Source organism: Prenolepis imparis, unplaced genomic scaffold (assembly GCF_030444845.1).
Source record: "Prenolepis imparis isolate NDT839.2.m4 unplaced genomic scaffold, iyPreImpa1.0 SCAF_2, whole genome shotgun sequence".
NCBI classification, from domain to species: Eukaryota; Metazoa; Arthropoda; class Insecta; order Hymenoptera; family Formicidae; genus Prenolepis; species Prenolepis imparis.
The window spans coordinates 3,050,324-3,070,090 of NW_028141160.1; the positions used below are offsets into that span (position 1 = coordinate 3,050,324).

Genomic DNA, 19,767 nt, shown 5'->3' on the forward strand with positions numbered 1-19,767 from the left:
TTTTATAAATAAATACAAATATACATATAATATACATATAATATACAGTTTTTACAACAAATATTATTTACAAAGGTATTTTATAATGTCCCCATGGTAATGTATCAGTGGTTTCAGGTATGATATACCGCTTGTCATCGTGAGGACTTAGAGCAATTTTCGTCTCGCGAATGGTGTATACTTCATGCAATTTCGATCTTATACATGACTGACTACGTGTCATTTCAATCTCTTCATTCAAACACCGCGTGTAATCATCAAACGTTATCGTTCTCGCGACAACGTTACTCTTGACACCTTTTACTTTTTTCGTATCTTTCTTGCCATCCACTCGCAATGCATACATTTTTGCTCTAAGCCCTACAAATTCGGTCATAATCACACCGTTGTTTTCATCTTTCATTAGACCGGGTACCTTTTTATTCACGAGCGGTATACCGTACACATTGTCCGCAGTGTAATCGTTCGTATCAAATTTGTCGAGGTTGCGCTTTATATTCTCGTACACATCTTCGCATTCGATGTGATATATTAGGCTGTCTGTGTCGGTGTACATTACCCGGCATCTGTCACGATACAGCGATGACATGTACTCATGATGAAATTCATATAAACATGTTTTGGAGATGTCGAGTATGCACATGCCAACATAGATTGGTTTATAAAATTTTACCTCGAGTTTGCATAATTCGACAGCGATTAGATTTTCCGAAAAGATACTTCTACTGTGAAAATTTGGTTTTGCAATCATTGCCTCTGCACCGTATCTTCCTTCCCAATGTGTGATAAGTTTTACATCAACCCGATTACGCACATTTTCCATCGTTTTGCCGAATACTGCATTATTCATCAATTTATATAAATTTTTTTCAAAATCATTTTTTGCTTGCATTCTAAATTGTGTATTAAGTTCGATATAATTTCGAAGCCATGGAGATTGCGCGAATTGTAATATGCGATGTATTTTTGCAACGCGAAGGCCGTGACGCGTACATTGCTGCAGGTTGCGGTAGTGTATCACATATCGCTTCTTGTCGTATAGCGTTGCGAGAAGCTTATCTTCCCGCTTGCCTGGCGGCTTGTCGCGTGTCGGGCAAAACGGTAGGTCAGTGTGCGTGTTGTGAAGAAGTCGCGGATATTCTAAATCTACCTCGAGGATGTAGCCTGTGGGTGAATCGAGCGCGATAGATGATGTGTCGAAATTAGATACATCGTCGACCCATTGAAAATCAGCATAAGGCAATGGTTGACACATTGCCCATCCATACAAATTATTTACATCGAAATACATTAGATATGAAGATGGTTTCAATGGATTGTACGACTGCATGTACTTGTTATTAGCGCGTGCATATCTGTTTGAACATTGACTCAATCCACCGCGTATACCGCGTTCGATAAACATTACCATGTCAACGTCTGTAAGTAATTCGAATGTAATTTTTGTATGCTTTAACATGGCGTCCCACGTATACCCGGGGAGAGTATAGTAATACGCGGGGTCGAGCCCATAACTCTCGATACATTTATCCCGGAAATTTTCAAAAATGTCGGCTAATAACAAGACGTCAGTTTTTAAATACAGATCGCTATATTCGCCCAGCGAATGAAGAACCGCTCCCATACGTTTTCAGCGTGCGCGTAATCGTTCTCGGATACAGTGTCGCCGGTCAAGGAACTATAAAACGATTCGCGCGGTGGTAGACACGTATCATGCAATCTTTCAAAACAGTCAATGTATTCGTATGGAAAGACACCTTTCCGTGTTAATAAATTGAAATTTTCGGTAGATAAATTTTTAAATTCTGAATGTAAAATTTTGAGTTTATCTTTATCCAAAAAAAATGCCAATTTATCGAGACTTGTCGTGAGAAATTTATATGAATCGATAAATCGTAATTTTATGCAAGCTTTCCTATCTTTGTCATCGTTGGTACTATTGACAGTTTTTGTAAATGATATATATTTTTCTTTAGTTATTGGAAGTAATTCGATTCCCCCTTCGAACGCTGTAGCTATTTCCTTAATTATGAAATGTGAGTCATAACCGGATAAATTGTGAAATACTATTGGAATACAAAAAGAGTTTTTATAATTTAGATTACAATTTGAGTGCGCGGGACCTCTGTACCGCCCGGTCAGATAGCAATGATCGCGTACGCGTGTATCGTCATCTTGCATGAATGGTTTCTCACATATATGACAATGCGTCGCGCTATGAAATTTTTCCCACTCGTCAGATGTTAAATTTACCATGGGGACGTTAGTTGCTAAAATATTCTTTACGCGTATCGCTAAATTTTTAAGTTGTTTGGAAAACCACGAAACGCAATCTACACTACGACGAGAATAATATTCGGATAACGAAACGTCATATGAGCAATGTACATAATATGCTATACTAAATACTTGGTGATGTTGATATAAATTCTTTTCTTCTTCCTTCTTATTCGTCTTTGTCAGCACACATTCGAGGTCTGCGTATACGACAAAAGGAAGTCGTTCTTTGCGATTAAAGTTGTTGAACGCGAGCCACTTGTCCTTATCGCTCGGTAACCGGATAGAGTCATTCATCTCTCTGCAGTCTACCATATGTGTCTGCAACTTGTCCTCAGACCCGAAATAATGCAAGCATCTGTAAAAGATAATAGCATTTATAAACACTTTATAATTATTTTATGATTATTTAATATATAATTTGCAATAAATATACGTACCGATCACAGATATATTTTCTACATTTGTCTTTGCTCAATTGCGAGCTGACAAGCCGGGATAGATTCTTTATCCAGGCGAAATGTCCAACGCTGTTGCTGTCTTGCATGTACAACAAGTTGATGTGTCTGTCTTTCTTTTCCTCCGAGAGACGTATCGGGACAATGTTCTTTTCTTCGATACTGTACACATTTATCGAAATGTCATTATGATGTTCAAATTTTTTAATTTGATTAATAGTCACTGGAAACTCAATGTCCTGGAGATTCAGCACTGTTGTGTAATGTGGATACGAAGATTTGTGATCCGCGTGTCTTTCAGCGGGATACAGTGCAGCGACCACAGCCCACGCGAAACATGCTGTGTCTTTTGATTTCACGTTAATCACTGCTCTCTTCATCATAATCTCCCGCGGCAATTTAATATGGCATCCCGCGCGCATTGGATTATACTTGTTTATATTTACAATTAAATTGATTATTCGCGACAATGCCCAACCACTATCGCGTTCCTGAAATTCTTCTAGTGATGCTAGCGTGGGCTCGATAATGCGGCGCTCGTACCATTCACGCAAATCGAAAGATTTCACAGTTTTTCGTATTGATAGTTTTATTGGCGCGTTTATCACCCGACACAAACTCACCATTAAACATAGTGTTCACTTTCACACTAGTGTGTTTTTGCAACACTTTTTGCACGTGTCCGATCACAATGTCTTTGGCCTCCTCTAGAAATTGACGAGGTTCGATGTGATTGCTGTTTATCACCGCACCAGTCAAGATGCGGCTCTCGAACGCCGTACCAATCTCTCGCCATATGAGTCCGATGTCTCGCGAACTGCTTCCAGCACCTGCGTGTATAAAACGTCTGCGTACCGAATTCTTCAACCCTTCGAGACGCGCGATTTGGGAGACAAGCGATTGTCGAACTCCGATCGGTAATCGTGGACGTTTTATTCGACTTTGTTCTTCCAGTGATTCGATGTATTCGTCACATTGCTGCTCCCACACAATATATTCTTCAACCGAATTCACCCTTGTGGCTTGCTCCAACAAACTTGCTTCCAATTGTGCCATATTTCTTTACTCGAGATGCACTTCTTGAACCTCTGACAAAGATACTGACATAGTATGCCTCTTTATCATCCTTTTTATTTGATCACTGACACTTGAAAAACTCGAGTATGTTGCGATTTTGTCACGTGCGGCTCATCGGCCTTGAAATTGATACATTTTGCGTCTAATATTTCATTAAGGATGGTGTCATAGCGACCATGCAGCTGTTTGAAAATTGCAATTTTGCACATTTTGCTAATAAACTAATTGTGAACACCTGGGGGATGACAGCAGCCTGTGCATTGGCGCTCGTGATACATTTAGCACATTTCGCAAGATTCATCTCAAGGTGATAGCAGCCGTGTATCGGCGCTTGAAAATTTTGAATATGTTGCATTTTTGCACATTTTGACCTTGACAATAATTCTAACATTTCATTTGAGGATTCTGTCATAGCAGCCGCGCATCGGCGCTTGAAAATTTTGAACATGTTGCATTTTGCACATTTTGACCTTGACAATAATTCTAACATTTCATTTGAGGATGATGTCATAGCGGCCAAACATTGGCGCTTGTGTTACATTTTTGCAAATCGGTTAATTGTGATTTTGTCACATACGGATGACGCAATTGTACCAACGCTTGAAATTGATTTGCGGTTCGTATACTTGGAAGAAGATACGCCCTGACTGCTACGTCATACAAGTATTTGGAAATAGGAATCAGCGTTGGAGTTATATCTTATGTGGAATTGGCTATTGGCTATAATCGATGCAATCAAATAATATTGCCTATTGAAACATGGAAATCGCTAATGTAGAAACGAGCTGATATTGAGCGGCTAACTGAAACTCCGCTATGGATTTGTGATTTGACACTTGAATTGGTTGACATGTCTACTTCAAAAATTATAAAGATTACATCATCTAATAATACTTTATACATGAAACCATCAACTTTATTATGTTTATTTAATTTTAAAAAATGTATAGATCATATGTATTCTTGGTTGTGTGAAAATCTGCATATTATTACTGAAAAGTTTAAACAATTTGTAAATATTTTAAAAAATGTATAGATCATATGTATTCCTGGTTGTGTGAAAATCTGCATATTGTTACTGAAAAGTTTAAACAATTTGTAAATATTTTACAACTTGATAATATCTGCGATGTGAGCAATGCCGCAAAAATGATACGTGAAAGCCCTATGTTTGACAGCGATTCACTTATTGATTGTGAATTATTAGCTTGTGCTGTAAAAGATATTCTTCATAATGCTTGTAACAAATAAAAATTATTTTACTGTTAAACTGTATGTAATTATTTCTTTCCCAATAAGATATAGCTGACAAAATTATTTCTTCGCTCTCTGGTGATGTAAAAAGTGATGAGCTAGCCGAGACATGATACTCCAGTTAGAACAAGAGAGATGTAGAATTAAAATCATGAGGGGAGCAACATTATAATATGTGTACCGTCATAAAGTTTTTAGCATTTGACGAGTTAAAGTGTCCTGGACGAAGTGCAAGTGAGAAGAAACAAATGAATATAGAAGATAGTGATGAAGATGTGGTTATTGATGAAGACAATGATAAAGACATTGAAATAAATGTTGAAGAAGCCGACAATGAAGAGGAAGACATGGATATCGAAGAAGTGAACAATGAAGAATCATCCGATCATGACATAGGAATTTTAAAAGATTCTGATTATGATAGTGATTGCAGTGAGTGTGTTGATAAACGCGTGAAACGTTTAAAACCGACAGACATTAGAAACATTGATGAGCTACTGAAAATGTATTGCATTTCTTTTTACTATAGAGTTTATAATGATAAATTTTGCACAGCGTGTTTCCTGCGAGTTAATGACTTGTACATGCATGCTTGTGCTGTGCGTGAACATGAAACTGAAAAATACGTTTATCTTTTGGGAGATAGATGTTGTGAGTGTAGAGGTTCAATATCCCAAATACTATCGTGCAATCTGTGTCCTATTTGCACAAAATAAACTTGCATAAACTATTATAGTGAGTATATATATTATTGATTAATTAAAAACATTCCATGTGTATCGAAAAATGGCGAACAATATGGGGGAAATCGAAGCATTAAAACGGCATCTGTGGAGTCATTTCCTTTGGGTGGATTCGAAAAGAGAATGCGCTGTGTGGGAGGATCAATGTGACACGTGTATCGAGTTGTTGATGGAAGAGCAAAAACAAATTGATTGTGAACATTTGGAAGATTATTATTATGCATTGCTTCGCGCTCGAATTGCACGCCTCGAGGGTTTAAAGTACTCATTACGCAGACTTTTCGAACCTGGTGTCAGTGTTCCAGCGATATCGGGAAATAATCCAGTGAGTTCGATCGTGCAAGCGATACAAAGTCGAGAGATCGGTTTAAAAAAATCTTATACAGAACACCTATACTCGCGCTGGGGACTTCATAATTTCTATGCAGCAGAATTCAACCTACCATCAACACCATCACCATCATCACCACCATCACCACCATCACCACCATCATCAGCATCGCCACTATCACCATCATCACCATCATCACTGTCCGATGAACTTTTCGGACTCGTTCCCGAAGATTTTAATGATTGGTAATATTGTAAGTATATTTAATCTATTTTTGTAATATATATTAAAATTAATAATAAATTTTTACTTTTGTTTCAGTAGACTGGTAGATAGAGACCATCGTATAATGGTTACCGTAAGAAGATGGAACCGCTGCCCTCCCTAACATATATATTTTAATCTTAATCTTATATTTTATTATTAATATATCTCTTTATATCTTTTTATATTATATTCTTATATTCATTATATTCCTATATTCTGTATTATATATTCATATATTATATTTTTCTTTGTTGTTTTTCTTATATTTTATATATTTTCATTTTTATATTTTGAATTCACACACACACACACACACACACACATGTGTATACACATACCTATTTTATAAATAAACATTATTTTAAATATTAATTAAAAATATTAAATAAATGTATTTATTTTAAAATAAGTCCTCTCTCCTTTCCTCCTATTAAAATCTTATTATTTTAAAAAAATATTAAAAGAAAAAAAATATTAAAAGAAAAAAAAAATATTAATTAAAAATAAAGTCTCTCTTGCGTACGCCTCTCGCGCTCTCCTTCGCTGCATCAGCTCTCGCGCTCTCCATCGTCGCATCATCTCGCAACATCTCTCTCGCTCTTGCATATACGCCTCGCTTGCGTCATCTCTCTCGCGTGCGCCTCGCGCTCTCCTTCGCGAACGCCTCGCGTCATCTTGTCGCTGCGCTACCTCGCACTATCTCGCGACCGCTATCTCTCTCGCTCTTGCATATACGCCTCGCTGCATCATCTTGCGACCGCTATCTCTCTTTCGCGAACGTCTCTCTCGCGCCATCTCTCTCTCTCTCTCGCGTTCGCCTCGCGCTCTCCTTCGCGTTCCTCTCTCCCCGCGGACCCCTCGCGGACCCGGCTCCAAAATCGCGGACGCTCCCCCTCCCCGCGGACCCCTCGCGGTACATCGCGGACGCTTCCCCCTCCCCGCGGCCTCCTCGCGGACCCTAACCTCGCGGACGCCTCCCCCTCCCCGCGGACCCCTCGCGGACGCTTCCCCCTCCCCGCGTGACGGCATTCCCCCGCGCCCGCGGAACGGGGTGAATGACCTAAACTGGGTTAGAACCCGCCTAGTATATCTACTAGTGTGTATTCTAACATTATTAGATTATTTAAGAAAATTTAAAAAATGTATAAATTTTTAAAAAGTAAAAATATTTCTAAAAATATTTCTCTGTAAAAATATTTTATTTATATTATGATTATTTTATACATTTTAAATATATAAGAAGATATATACGTATCTAAAAAACAATAAATATATGCCGAATATTTATGTCTGCGTAATAAATAATACATATAACATACATATAAAATAATTAAAAAAAAAAAAATATGCCATCCCAAGTTTTGAACCTAAAATCCCACAATTACTATTATTACCGTCGTATTAACGACGCGACTTTTGACTTCGAAAATAACTTACTTCTTGGGAATGTAGTTAGTAGTTACTGCATTGGCCACTACTACGATATGGCGCTGAAATCAGTGAGAAATGCCGGTCTCGCCTTCATCCAGACCTTTGGTTATCTGTCTATTAATCAGTGGTTTCATATAATAACAGCTGGTTAGTTGAAGTATACGCTCAGGGGTCTCGGATGACGTTTGATTGGTCGGATCCATAGACGTATGAATATATCTGGACGGAGCTTTCTGGCGCGGGGGGTGAAGATTTTAGGGGAGGAGGGGGCCGCCATATTGTCTGGCGACATTAGTGCTGCTCCATAGGTATAGAACAGTGTCATTGAATTATTTTATTGTGCGAAATTAATTTATTACACGAAAATATTAAAAAATGCCGCTTTGTGTTGCAATCGGCTGTTACAATAAAAGTTATCGCAAAGCTAATGATAAAAATCTAGTCTTTCTTTCCCCGAATCCAATAACACAATTCTTTTTCATCAACCAACTGAGATGCAGTGATATATTTTTGTTATTTATATGAAGAACCGTAATTCTCATGATTCAGATTTTTTTAAACGAATTAAGAACACTTTTAGCTATAAAGTGGTCTCGTGGTATTACATATATATGATCAATATTGTTATAATAAAGTTGATTTTAATGTTTATGAGTGTAATTCATATATATATATATATATATATATGTATAAAATATATTTAGGTATAAAGTTATTTTCAATAATTTTTCAAAAATTTTAATAAATTATATTTTATATAATTATGACTTTATAGCTTAAAATGTTTTAATACGTTTCAAAAAAGCCAAAATATGAGGATTATGGTTCTCCATACAAACAATAAAAATATATCATATTTTGCATCATTTAAATTAAAAGATATAAACTTTTAATATAAACAGAAAATTATTTTCAATTGCGCACAATTGTTGAATTAATGTTCTATTCTATAAAAGTCTGTTCTCATGCAATAGAAGTAGAAATAAAATATCATGATATGTCACATTTCAAAGAGAGCGCCAAAATGTCGCCAGACAAGATGGCCGATCCCCCGCCGCGCCAGTATCGGTCCCCTCGCCCTAAAACTAACTTTACGCTCCGTCCAGATATATTCATACGTCCATGGTCGGATCGCTAGTCCCTGGTAGCGGCTAGTTAGAACTAGATAACTGAAGACCCTAGATTTGGTATGGTTAGTAATTAATAATGGCCTAGTTTACATCGAGCACTTGATGCGCGTATCAAGTAGTGAATTTAAGCTGATCAGCCAATAACTGAACCAATGTATTAGGGTGCCGTCACATGGGGCGTAACTTGCGTAAGCGTAACCAGCGGATCGCCAATCACCGAGTTATTCCGATAGAGCCCTTCGTCGAGTTCTATCGGAATAACTCGGTGATTGGCGATCCGCTGGTTACGCTTACGCAAGTTACGCCCCATGTGACGGCACCCTTAGTTATTTACTATTTGATACGCGTATCAAGTGCTCGATGTAAACTAGGCCAATATAGACCTAGTTTACATCGTGCACTTGATACGCGTATCAAATAGTAAGTAACTAGTACATTGGTTCAGTTATTGGCTGATCAGCTTAAATGCACTATTTGATACGCGTATCAAGTGCTCGATGTAAACTAGGCCATAAATGCTTGATTTTAGTCTAAACAATTATATGTAAAGAGGAAAATCATTAATTATCCTTAAATTTTAAGTATCGGCGCAGGGAAAACAGTAGCGCGCAAAAATATGGTTTAGCGAAAATGACGGGACGTTAGGGTGCCGGCACATGCAGCGTAACTTGCGTAAGCGTAACCTGCATTCTAGTAATTTTACACTTCGGCGTAAAATATTACTAGGATACGCAGACTACGCTGTTTTATTACGCCGATTCAAGAAACTGACGGAAGTGTATCGTGGTGCAGAGAGAGAGTGCATTTATTCCACTAACAGTACCTCGTCAGTGATTATTCGCACAAAAAATTTGCAAATAAAAATGAATGAGAATCAAATCAGGGTAAGTTAAAAAGTAGCTTTATAGTCTGATTATACTTTATGTTCTTATTATTACAAAATAAAATAATACAAAACAATTGATTTTAGGAAATTACATGTTAGCTGGCTAAAAAATAAGCCAGAACGGATGCAAAAGTTTATCGTAATAGAGGGAGAGCCATTAATTCGTAATAATCTCTTTGCAATATTAACGTTATATAATTTTAGATTATCCATAGACATACTTTTAATTATTAATTATTTTATTTTAGCTTTTGTAAAGCAATGCTTATGTCAGAATACAGAAGAAGTATGCATCATTGAAAATGAAAATCATAAAAAAATTTCTGTCATCTACCACATTGATCTACCACATACGACGAACTTCTTTCTTTTCAGATAGTATTTTCCAGATTGCAAACAGTTTTAATAAGTGATTTTTTCTAATTTTCCACTGTTGAACTGTTTACTTCTTCTTCCATCTCTGCCACCGTTTCCAAATAATAAGTAATAATAAATCAGAATTTATGTATTCTGATCCCACAATCACCTATTAATATAAAAGATTCGTATTAGAATTTTAACTTTATATATTATTAATTATAACGTAATCAATATAAATATAAATTAGTTTTACCTTTTGTAATGACGAGTTTACCATGGTATCACCGATAATCTTTTTACATAGCCTCAAAAACACACGAGGTGTACTAAGTGCAGATATACTACAAATATTACGCTTCACACATGTCCGGGCTTCACATGACGCGTACCTTTTCAGATGCGTAAGTTACGAAAACCAATCACAAATTTGTTTTGCATTTCTGTTAGAATGTCTAACAGAAACTCTAATCTGTGATTGGTTAAATTAGTTACGCTTTTTTCACATTTACGTAAAATACGCCCTATGTGAATCTCGAGCCCAAAATGGCGTAACTTCTGTTAAAATTACTAGAATACGCAGGTTACGCTTACGCAAGTTAGGGTGCCGTCACATGGGGCGTAACTTGCGTAAGCGTAACCAGCGGATCGCCAATCACCGAGTTATTCCGATAGAACTCGACGAAGGGCTCTATCGGAATAACTCGGTGATTGGCGATCCGCTGATTACGCTTACGCAAGTTACGCCCCATGTGACGGCACCCTTACGCTGCATGTGCCGGCACCCTAACACCTTTTTAATCAAACGCGCAGTCTATATTTAATATGTCTATGGGTATAATGCGCAGAACGATACGAAAACGCGTCCTCAGTATGAGCACACCTTACTTTCTTTCCACCATGGATTGGTGCATTTTTAGTATGTTACTAAATCTTATCAAATCCAGTACGAAAAATCGTACCGTGTGCCGTAGGCTTTAGGGTCATTCCACAATAGGTTGCAAATGCTCTCGTTGCCAGTTGATAATTGCGGATTGACCAATCCGATTGGTCAATCCGCAATTATCAACTGGCAACGAGAGCATTTGCAACCTATTGTGGAATGGCCCTTAGATTTTAATCGAAAAGTGGATGTAGCACGGACATGAACCAATTGATTGTTTTACCATAAGATCGAAAGTGGATGTGGCCATGTAGTTCCAGGCGGCGTAAAATGGATGTACGTGACGCTAGTGTACTGCAGAGAAAAAGCGTCGTACGAAAAACGATGGCGTGGCGCCTCTCATTCTTCTCTCTGGTTGCACTACTGTATATACTGTGCTGACTGTGCTCCAGGTATGATTATTCGCCGAGTGTGAGAAACTTTAAAAGTTCTGTGTGCATGTGTGCGTACATGTGTGAGATAATAATGTTTATATTTTATAAGAGTACGCGCGAGGTGTAATGTGTAACAAAAAGAAAAGTGATAAAGTGATTAACAGATATGAGAATATATTGTTGAATAGTGCAACATAAGGAAAAAAAGAGATTTTATGGGGTAGCTAATAATATATTAACTACAATTTTTTATTAGTATATATTTTTATTAGTACAGTTTTTTAATTAATAAATATATTTTAAAATATTAGTTTTTCCATAAGCGATTTTGTAAAAGAAATCTTTTATTATGTATTCTCTTTATGCAAAAATATACATTTTATATATTCAAAACTATATATCTACTTTAATCATTAATTATTATTATTATTATTATCTTAATTAATGTTAATATGTTAGACAAATGAAACATATTTAAGATTATTTATAAAGTGACAAAATTATTAACAGTATAATAATTACATAAAAGTATAGCAGAATAATGATATTGGGCAAAGTTAGGTTAGGTTAGGTTACATTAGTATAAATAATCTTAAATATGTTTCACTTGTCTAACATATTGTCATTAATTAAGACTGATAATAATTAATGATTAAAGTAAATATATTAAATGTATATTTTTGCATAAAGATAATACATAATAAATACTTTTTTTTTTATAAATTTAAAAACGCTTATGGAGAAACTAATAATATTTTAAAATATTATATTTATTAATTAAAAAACTGTACTAATAAAAAAATATGCTAATAAAAACTTGTAGTTAATATGTTATTAGCTTTCCCATAAAGTCTCTTATAAGCATTACCGGTATTTCTATGAAAATTAGTTGCTACCAATGATGCTTATATAAAACTCGCAGCTTTCAGTAGTACAACAGCAGTAATCCTTGGCATCGTTAAATCCCACATTAAATAAATTACATACGTTTGTATTATTTTAAACTTTTGTGAATATATGTTTTAGATAAATCTACTTTTGTATCACAGGACATTTTATTTTGAAATAGGAACGAAGTAAAGTCGACCCAACTAGCCAAAATTATATTTATTTAAAAAACACACAACGTTTCGACCATATGGATGTGGTCCTTATCAAGTGTAATATTCATTAGTAGAGGTGCAGCCAAATTAACGATAACGTCAACTTTTCCATAATATAGTTACAACATATTTAAATAAACATAACATGACAAAATTGAATTTATGTTATGTTTATTTAAATATGTTGTAACTATATTATGGAAAAGTTGACGTTATCGTTAATTTGGCTGCACCTCTACTAATGAATATTACACTTGATAAGGACCACATCCATATGGTCGAAACGTTGTGTGTGTTTTTTAAATAATATATAATTTTGGCTAGTTGGGTCGACTTTACTTCGTTCCTATTTTAAAATTTTACTAGCGACTTTTTAAGTATCTAATTATTATTTTATTTTGAGTTGACATTTGGATGAATATATTTTTGTATTACAGGATACTATTTTGAATTGCAAGAGGATGAACTAAATGTGCTGATAATGTTGCCTTACAAAATATCTATATTTCTATGAAAATTAGTCACTGCCAGTGATCCTTACATGAAGCTCACAGATTTCAGCGATGCAACAGCAGTGATCTTTGACATCGTTGAATCCCACAATAAGTATTATTTTTTTTTCTTTTACAGAATTGTTATCTATTTATTATATACTTCTGTTCAAGATACTTCTAATTTCAACTTCTTTCTTCTCTCTTATAAATCCATTGCAGATGATCAAATTTTAATCGTATCTTTGATTGGTAGTATATATTTAAATAGATATGTCAAAATTTAAATGAGTGCGGAAAAAACTTGAGAAAGCGTAATTAAAAGATGAATAGAAAAAGTTTGAAAAAAGAACATTCAATAAAAAATATATTTATTATATTTTAATTAATATTAAAAATAACATTTTTCTTATACATATAATATATTGAGAGAATTGCATATTAATATTTTAATCAATCAACTTTAATTTTTTATACAACAAGTAAAACAAAGATCTACTTTGTAAATAAAAAAATTAACTATATCAATAATATTGAAACAATAAATATAGAGTACAATAATAATGAAACAATAAATAGTAGAAATTTGTTTTACGTATAAAAAAATTAAAGAGAATTATGAATTTAGGTGATCAATTAAGACATGTTAATATGCAATTCTCTCAATATATCATATGTATAAAAAAAATGTTGCCTTTAATATTTATTAATTTAATATAATACATTTTTTGGGGATTTATTCTTTTAGTTATGCTTTCTTAAGTATCTTCCACTCATTCAAATATGACATAACTATTTAAATACATTCTACCACTCAAAGATATGATTAAAATTCGATCATTATTAGATTTATAAGAAAGGAAAAAAGTTGAAACCTAAATGTAATTTAAACAGAAGTATGTAATAAATAAATAATAATTCTATAAGAGAAAAGAAAGAACACTTAAAATGGAATCCAACGAGAGAGGAGAGAGAGAGGGGGGAAGGGAGGGCGGGAGAGAGGGAGCGAGCGAGAGAGATGCCAAGAATCACTGCTGTTGCATCGCTGAAAGTTTGAGCTTCATATAAGTATCATGTGTACATCACATAAGTATCACAACCACAATCATCAACTAATTTTCATAAAAGTATAGATGATCTTGTAAGAGAATCCTATCAGCACATTTAGTCCATCCTCTCGCAACTCAAAATAATATTCCGTAATACAAAAGTAGATTTATCTAAAACTTACATATATTCACACAAGTTTGAAATAATACAAATATAATTTATTTAATGTGCGATATAACGATGCCAAAAATCACTGCTGGTACATCACTGAAAGTTGCAAGTTTTATATAAGGATCACTTGCAGCGACTAATTTTCCTAAAAGTACAGGTAATGCTTATAAGAAATTTTATGAGAAAGCTAATATATTAATTACAATTTTTTGTAATTAATAAATAATTAGATTTTCTATAAATGTATTTGTATTTGTAACAGAATTTGTATTTATAACAGAATTATTGTATTCTCTCTAGGCAAATAGTATATATTTTTATATATTTAAAATAATATTTAATTTTATCGTTAATTATAATATTATTATCAATCAATTAATATCAGTATTAATGAAATATTAATAAAATGAAACCTTTAACATTATTTGTACTAATGTAACTTAACTTTGCCCAATATCATTATTTTGCTATTCTTTTATATAATTATTATGCCGGTTATAATTTTATATCATTTTTCTTTCCTTGTGTTGCACTATTCCACGATATTCTCATAACCGTTAATCACTTTATATCACTTTTTTTCTTGTCACATTATACTCCGTGCGTACTCTTATAAAATATAATCATTATTTTATATACATTTGCAGAAAAAATAAATTATAAATATAAAAAAATTTTACAAAAAGCAGTGATATCCCATTAAAAAAAACCTCGCAAAAAAAATAATTATTCTATAAAAAATTAAAAAAGTAAAATATAATTTTTCTTTAAACAATAGAACCTTTTAAAAAATCAAAACTAAATATGAAATCAATAATTAATTAGCCAAGTACTTACAATTAAGAACTATTCTTTCAGTGAGGATATGTATTTAAAATATTATTTGCCACAAAACCAATCTTTCTATAGAAATTATGAATGATAGATTCTCTTTTTAGGAAATTAAAATGCATTTAATTTAAAGACATACAAAAAAACTTGGCGTGTCCAGGTCGCATTAAGACGGATACATTTTATAAATATTTTTATTATCAATTAAATTAGTATATTGATGATTAATTTAGTGTTATTAATTAATTAATTTGTTAATGTAACCTGGGTACGCCAAGTTGTTTTTGTATGTCTTTAAATTAAATACATTTTAATTTCCTAGAAAGAGAATCTTTTATTCATAATTTCTATAAGAAAGATTGATTTTATGGCCAATAATATTTTAAATTCATATCCTCACTGAAAGAATTATTCCTAATTGTAAGTACTTGGCTAATTAATTATTTATTTCATATTTAGTTTTGATTTTTTGTTTTTTAAAGGTTCTATTGTTTAAAGAAAAATTAGATTTTACTTTTTTAATTTTTATAGAACAATTATTTTTTAAGGAAAATTTTTATAAAAGTTTCGCAGTTCCTTAGGTATGTGAATATTTTTTTAAACATTCCATTACAAATTAAGATATATTTTATGTACTTGGCATATTTTTTTCTTACCTTTGCGAGGTTTCTTTTAATGGTCGTTTCTGTATCAAATATAAATTGAACCGACACTGTCTGATCCATTCTGTCAAGAAATCTTGGTGTTGTACCGTTTGTAATCTCATTCTGATAAAAAATATTTATTGTTAGTTAATGATAAAAGACACAATCACGAACTGCCACACCTGGCCGGTCGCAAAGTAACTCTCATCAAAACATAAACATAAACAGTAATTAATGTTTTTTTTTATGAGTCCGGAATGTTGGAAAGTGTCGACCGTTAAGTTCGTCGTCGCAAAAACTATGGCGATTATACACGCTGTAACATTGTTTTGATCACAGTGAACGGTTAATAGGATTTTAATAAGATTTTAATTACAACAAATTATTACATGAATGCCTTTTAACAATACATATCTATGCGAATTCCTTATTCAAAATAGCAGAATCAGAAAACGTTCAATCAAAAAGAATTTTGTCGAGTAAAGAAGATAAAAAGAAATGAAGACGCGAGAAACACGAAGGAAGAAACCAATAATTATGTACAAATAAAATATGAATTGAAAAGAATCCTGTAGAAAAAGGTAAATTATTCGCAAATTATTTAACTTATATAATTATAACAATATTAATAATTATAACAAATTTTGACAATAGTTTTCAAAATAATATCTTTTATTATTTTATATCTTTTAGACTTTTCGACATTTATTATTGAAATAAAAAGGAAAATGAAATATAAGCTTTGATTCAGTGCTGCATTAAGAGAAAACTAGATAGAATAACCACGTGAAATGATAACAAAGTAATATTTTGTAATTTTTGAAATTGACATCAAATTTTGTTAAAAAATTTGTTAAATTACACTATAATTATTAGAAGGTTGATTGAGTAAAAGTGTAAGTAGATTTAAAAAAATATTGAATTAGAGAAAATTAGAAGAAAATATTAAACAAGTAGATCAAAGACATTTTTGTTTATATTTTAGAAGTTATAATTGTTTTGATATATATCTAGTAGTTTTTTTATGTGTATGGAACAAGTGAATTTCTATTTATATGGAATTTAATAATAATAATTTATTGTACAAGAAATAATAATAATGGATTTGTTTTATATTTTATTTGTTTGATTATACATTAGTTTTATTTAATATAAAATTATAATATTATTAAATATAAAATTATAAATAAATTAATATATATTCAATGTAGAGAGATATAAGACATAAGATTATTATATCTTAGTTTATAAAACATGTGCTTTTGAAATATAATCGTAACAAATAATGTAGACTTATATTTATATTAAATTATTTTTATATATAATATATAAATATTATTCCCCAAAATTTATTTCATAATTGCATATGCAATACTTAATAAATAATAAAAAGTAAACAGTGGATTAAATCTCTCGAAAATATGAAGTTTGTCTCACATACCATAAGTTTATATAACATATCACAATCTTATTTTATGCTCGGTTTTTAACAGATTTTATATTTAATAAAAATTAATGAACTGCCGTGTGTAGTTTACACTAATGTTATGAAAACTATAGTATATAATAAAGATTGTACGATAATAAACATATGGTTTTTTTTTATTTTTTAGATTAAAATTTAGATTAAGCACGATTGGACAACTGACTATAGTTACTCTCGAAAATGTTACAAGATACTCGCCGGAAAGCGCAGCAATAAAATCATTTCAATCCAAACTGAGAATTCAATTCATCTTCGACGAAGATTTAAAAAGTATCGTCTTTCTTGCATAATATGGTAACGCTCAATCAATTGAACTTTCATCGTCTTGCATAAATACATTTTGCAAAATGCTTTCATCGGAAAAATCAAAAAATGAACAGAAAGACGAAAATACAAAGGAGAGTCGCGAGCCTTCTAGACAGATGAGCACGAGTTGCACGAAAAATAGGAAAAGCATCTCGAAAAAATACACTACCAAGGTAAACGAATCTAATGCTGATCTAGAAGAAAATGTCAAACAGCTCAGAATCGAATGGGTTGGATCGATCAATGATAAGGAGTGGATTTGCAAGTTCTGCAATAAAATATTTTCCTCGCCGAATAATTTTGTTGATCATGTATGCAGAGTTAAGAAACGGTACATATGTCTTCTTTGTTTTGCCGCATTCACAAGGAACAGCAGTCTGAATCGTCATCTGAGGCAAACCCACGACGGCGAAAAGAAACATGTTTGCGACATATGCGACAAAAGCTTCTCTGAGAAGATCTATATGAAAAACCATTTGCGTAAACATATCGGTGAACGCCCATACTTGTGTAATATGTGCGACAAGTCATTCCACTCTAAACTGGGCTTGAAATATCACATCAAGACTCACACAGGCGATTTCAAGTATGAGTGTGACTATTGCCCCAAGAGATTTCTAGATAAATCTAATATGCAGGCACACTTGACGGTGCACACGGGCGAGAAGAACTATAAGTGCGACATATGCGACAAGCGTTTTGGCACGATGCCAGCCTTAATCCATCATAAAGTTGTGCACTCCGAGGAGAAAATATATACGTGTCAATGCGGCAAGAATTATAAGCATAAATATTCTCTCAAACGGCATGAAAGCTTAGGAATGTGCGGTTACTCTAAAAAATCAAGAACCTTTCAAACCAAAAGTCTAACCTGATTCGAATTAAATGCCGGATAATTCGAATACTCCTGATATCTAAAACTCTAAAATTATTGTACAAATAATTTTAAATAGTTGCATAACCTATGACAAACATGGATATACATATTTTTATCATAAAACATGAAATCGCTGGGCATGTACTGGCAGTACATACAATATTGAAAATTGACATTTTAGATAATACTAAAAATATATTTCTATTAATTTATATTAGTGCTAAGATTTTTCTTTATTTTGTACTTACTTTGTATTATAAAATAAATCTAGTGCGACATTTCAAAGCGGAAATTATGTATTTATAATTATTTACTTGTAGATAATAAAATAATAATAGTTATTGTATATATAAAACAAAAACACAATCCAATATAAAAATTTACAAATAAAACATCTGGAAAAATATATATACAAATATATTAAATAACTAAAAATAATTCTCAAAGCCAAATTGATTTTTTATTTTGTTATTTGCATTGTTATTTTCTTCCTCAGTGTCTTTCTCAATTGTCGCGTCGCAATCAATTCAGTTTTAAAGAGTAAAAAATTACAAATCATAGATTAATTTTTATTGAAAACTTACGAGAGTCTAAAATATCTCTTACAATACTATCATCGCCCCCAATAATAATAAGTTTTCGATATATACAGGTCCTATATATTTTAAGAAAAAATATGTAATTGTAACTATAGCAGTTACATATTTTTTCTTAAAAGCAACTATCTTTTTTTTATCCAATCGATTTCTCTGATTATTTTGTGCATAAATGTATTAAAATAAGATAATCGGAAAATGAATATTTTACGAGATATTTCAGTTTATGTAAGATTTTGTCAAATTAAAGCATAAAATATCTCGTAAATTATTCACTTTTTGACAACCATACCCTTATAACTTTGTATGCAGAATATTGCAAAGAATCAATTTATACAAAAAAATAAGGTAGTTCTGTTTAAAAAATTCAAGATGATTTTGCCCTGACCTTGACAACACCATCCAAGGTCAAACTGATAACATCAATAAAAAGATCTTTTTAAACCGTACAATTTTGATAATGGATATCTTTCTCTATCTCTAACCGTTTTCGAGAAAAAACATGGTGAATTCATCCTGTATTTAGTAAAATCGGTATTGACAAAATTTCGTATTATTTAAAAAGGTACAGTCAAAGAAATAATCTTTTACATCACGCGGGTGATAAATCAAGAATTGTTTATTTTTGAAATATGGCATCATGGCTTGCATACACATTTCAGGTAAGAGATAGTGTTCGAAAAA

General features: G+C 32.5%; 1 protein-coding gene and 1 long non-coding RNA gene across 10 annotated transcripts; both read left to right on the forward strand.

Annotated features, from left to right (window-relative positions):
* The first annotated feature begins 9,673 nt into the window (after nucleotides 1–9,673).
* Nucleotides 9,674–10,248, forward strand: LOC145948894 (uncharacterized). The gene is made up of 3 exons (XR_014427497.1): nucleotides 9,674–9,852; nucleotides 9,939–10,018; nucleotides 10,103–10,248. It is a non-coding gene; the product is annotated as an uncharacterized LOC145948894 (long non-coding RNA).
* Nucleotides 10,249–11,444: 1,196 nt separating this feature from the next.
* Nucleotides 11,445–18,779, forward strand: LOC145948942 (uncharacterized). Of its 9 annotated transcripts, none has more exons than XM_083058541.1 (3): nucleotides 11,445–11,546; nucleotides 16,259–16,399; nucleotides 17,432–18,779. In XM_083058541.1, the coding sequence occupies exon 3, from the start codon at nucleotides 17,652–17,654 to the stop codon at nucleotides 18,483–18,485; it is 834 nt and encodes a 277-aa protein (XP_082914667.1). In that variant the 5' UTR covers nucleotides 11,445–11,546; nucleotides 16,259–16,399; nucleotides 17,432–17,651; the 3' UTR covers nucleotides 18,486–18,779. The 9 variants fall into 9 exon arrangements, with proteins under 9 accessions (XP_082914667.1, XP_082914669.1, XP_082914674.1 ...); XM_083058543.1 differs by having other exon boundaries at nucleotides 11,494–11,546; nucleotides 16,262–16,399; XM_083058548.1 differs by lacking the exon at nucleotides 11,445–11,546 and adding an exon at nucleotides 11,577–11,596 and having other exon boundaries at nucleotides 16,262–16,399.
* Nucleotides 18,780–19,767: the final 988 nt, after the last annotated feature.

Excerpts from the sequence above, each read along its gene's own strand:
- LOC145948942 (XM_083058541.1), top strand. The coding sequence starts at position 17,652 with ATGCTTTCATCGGAAAAATCAAAAAATGAACAGAAAGACGAAAATACA.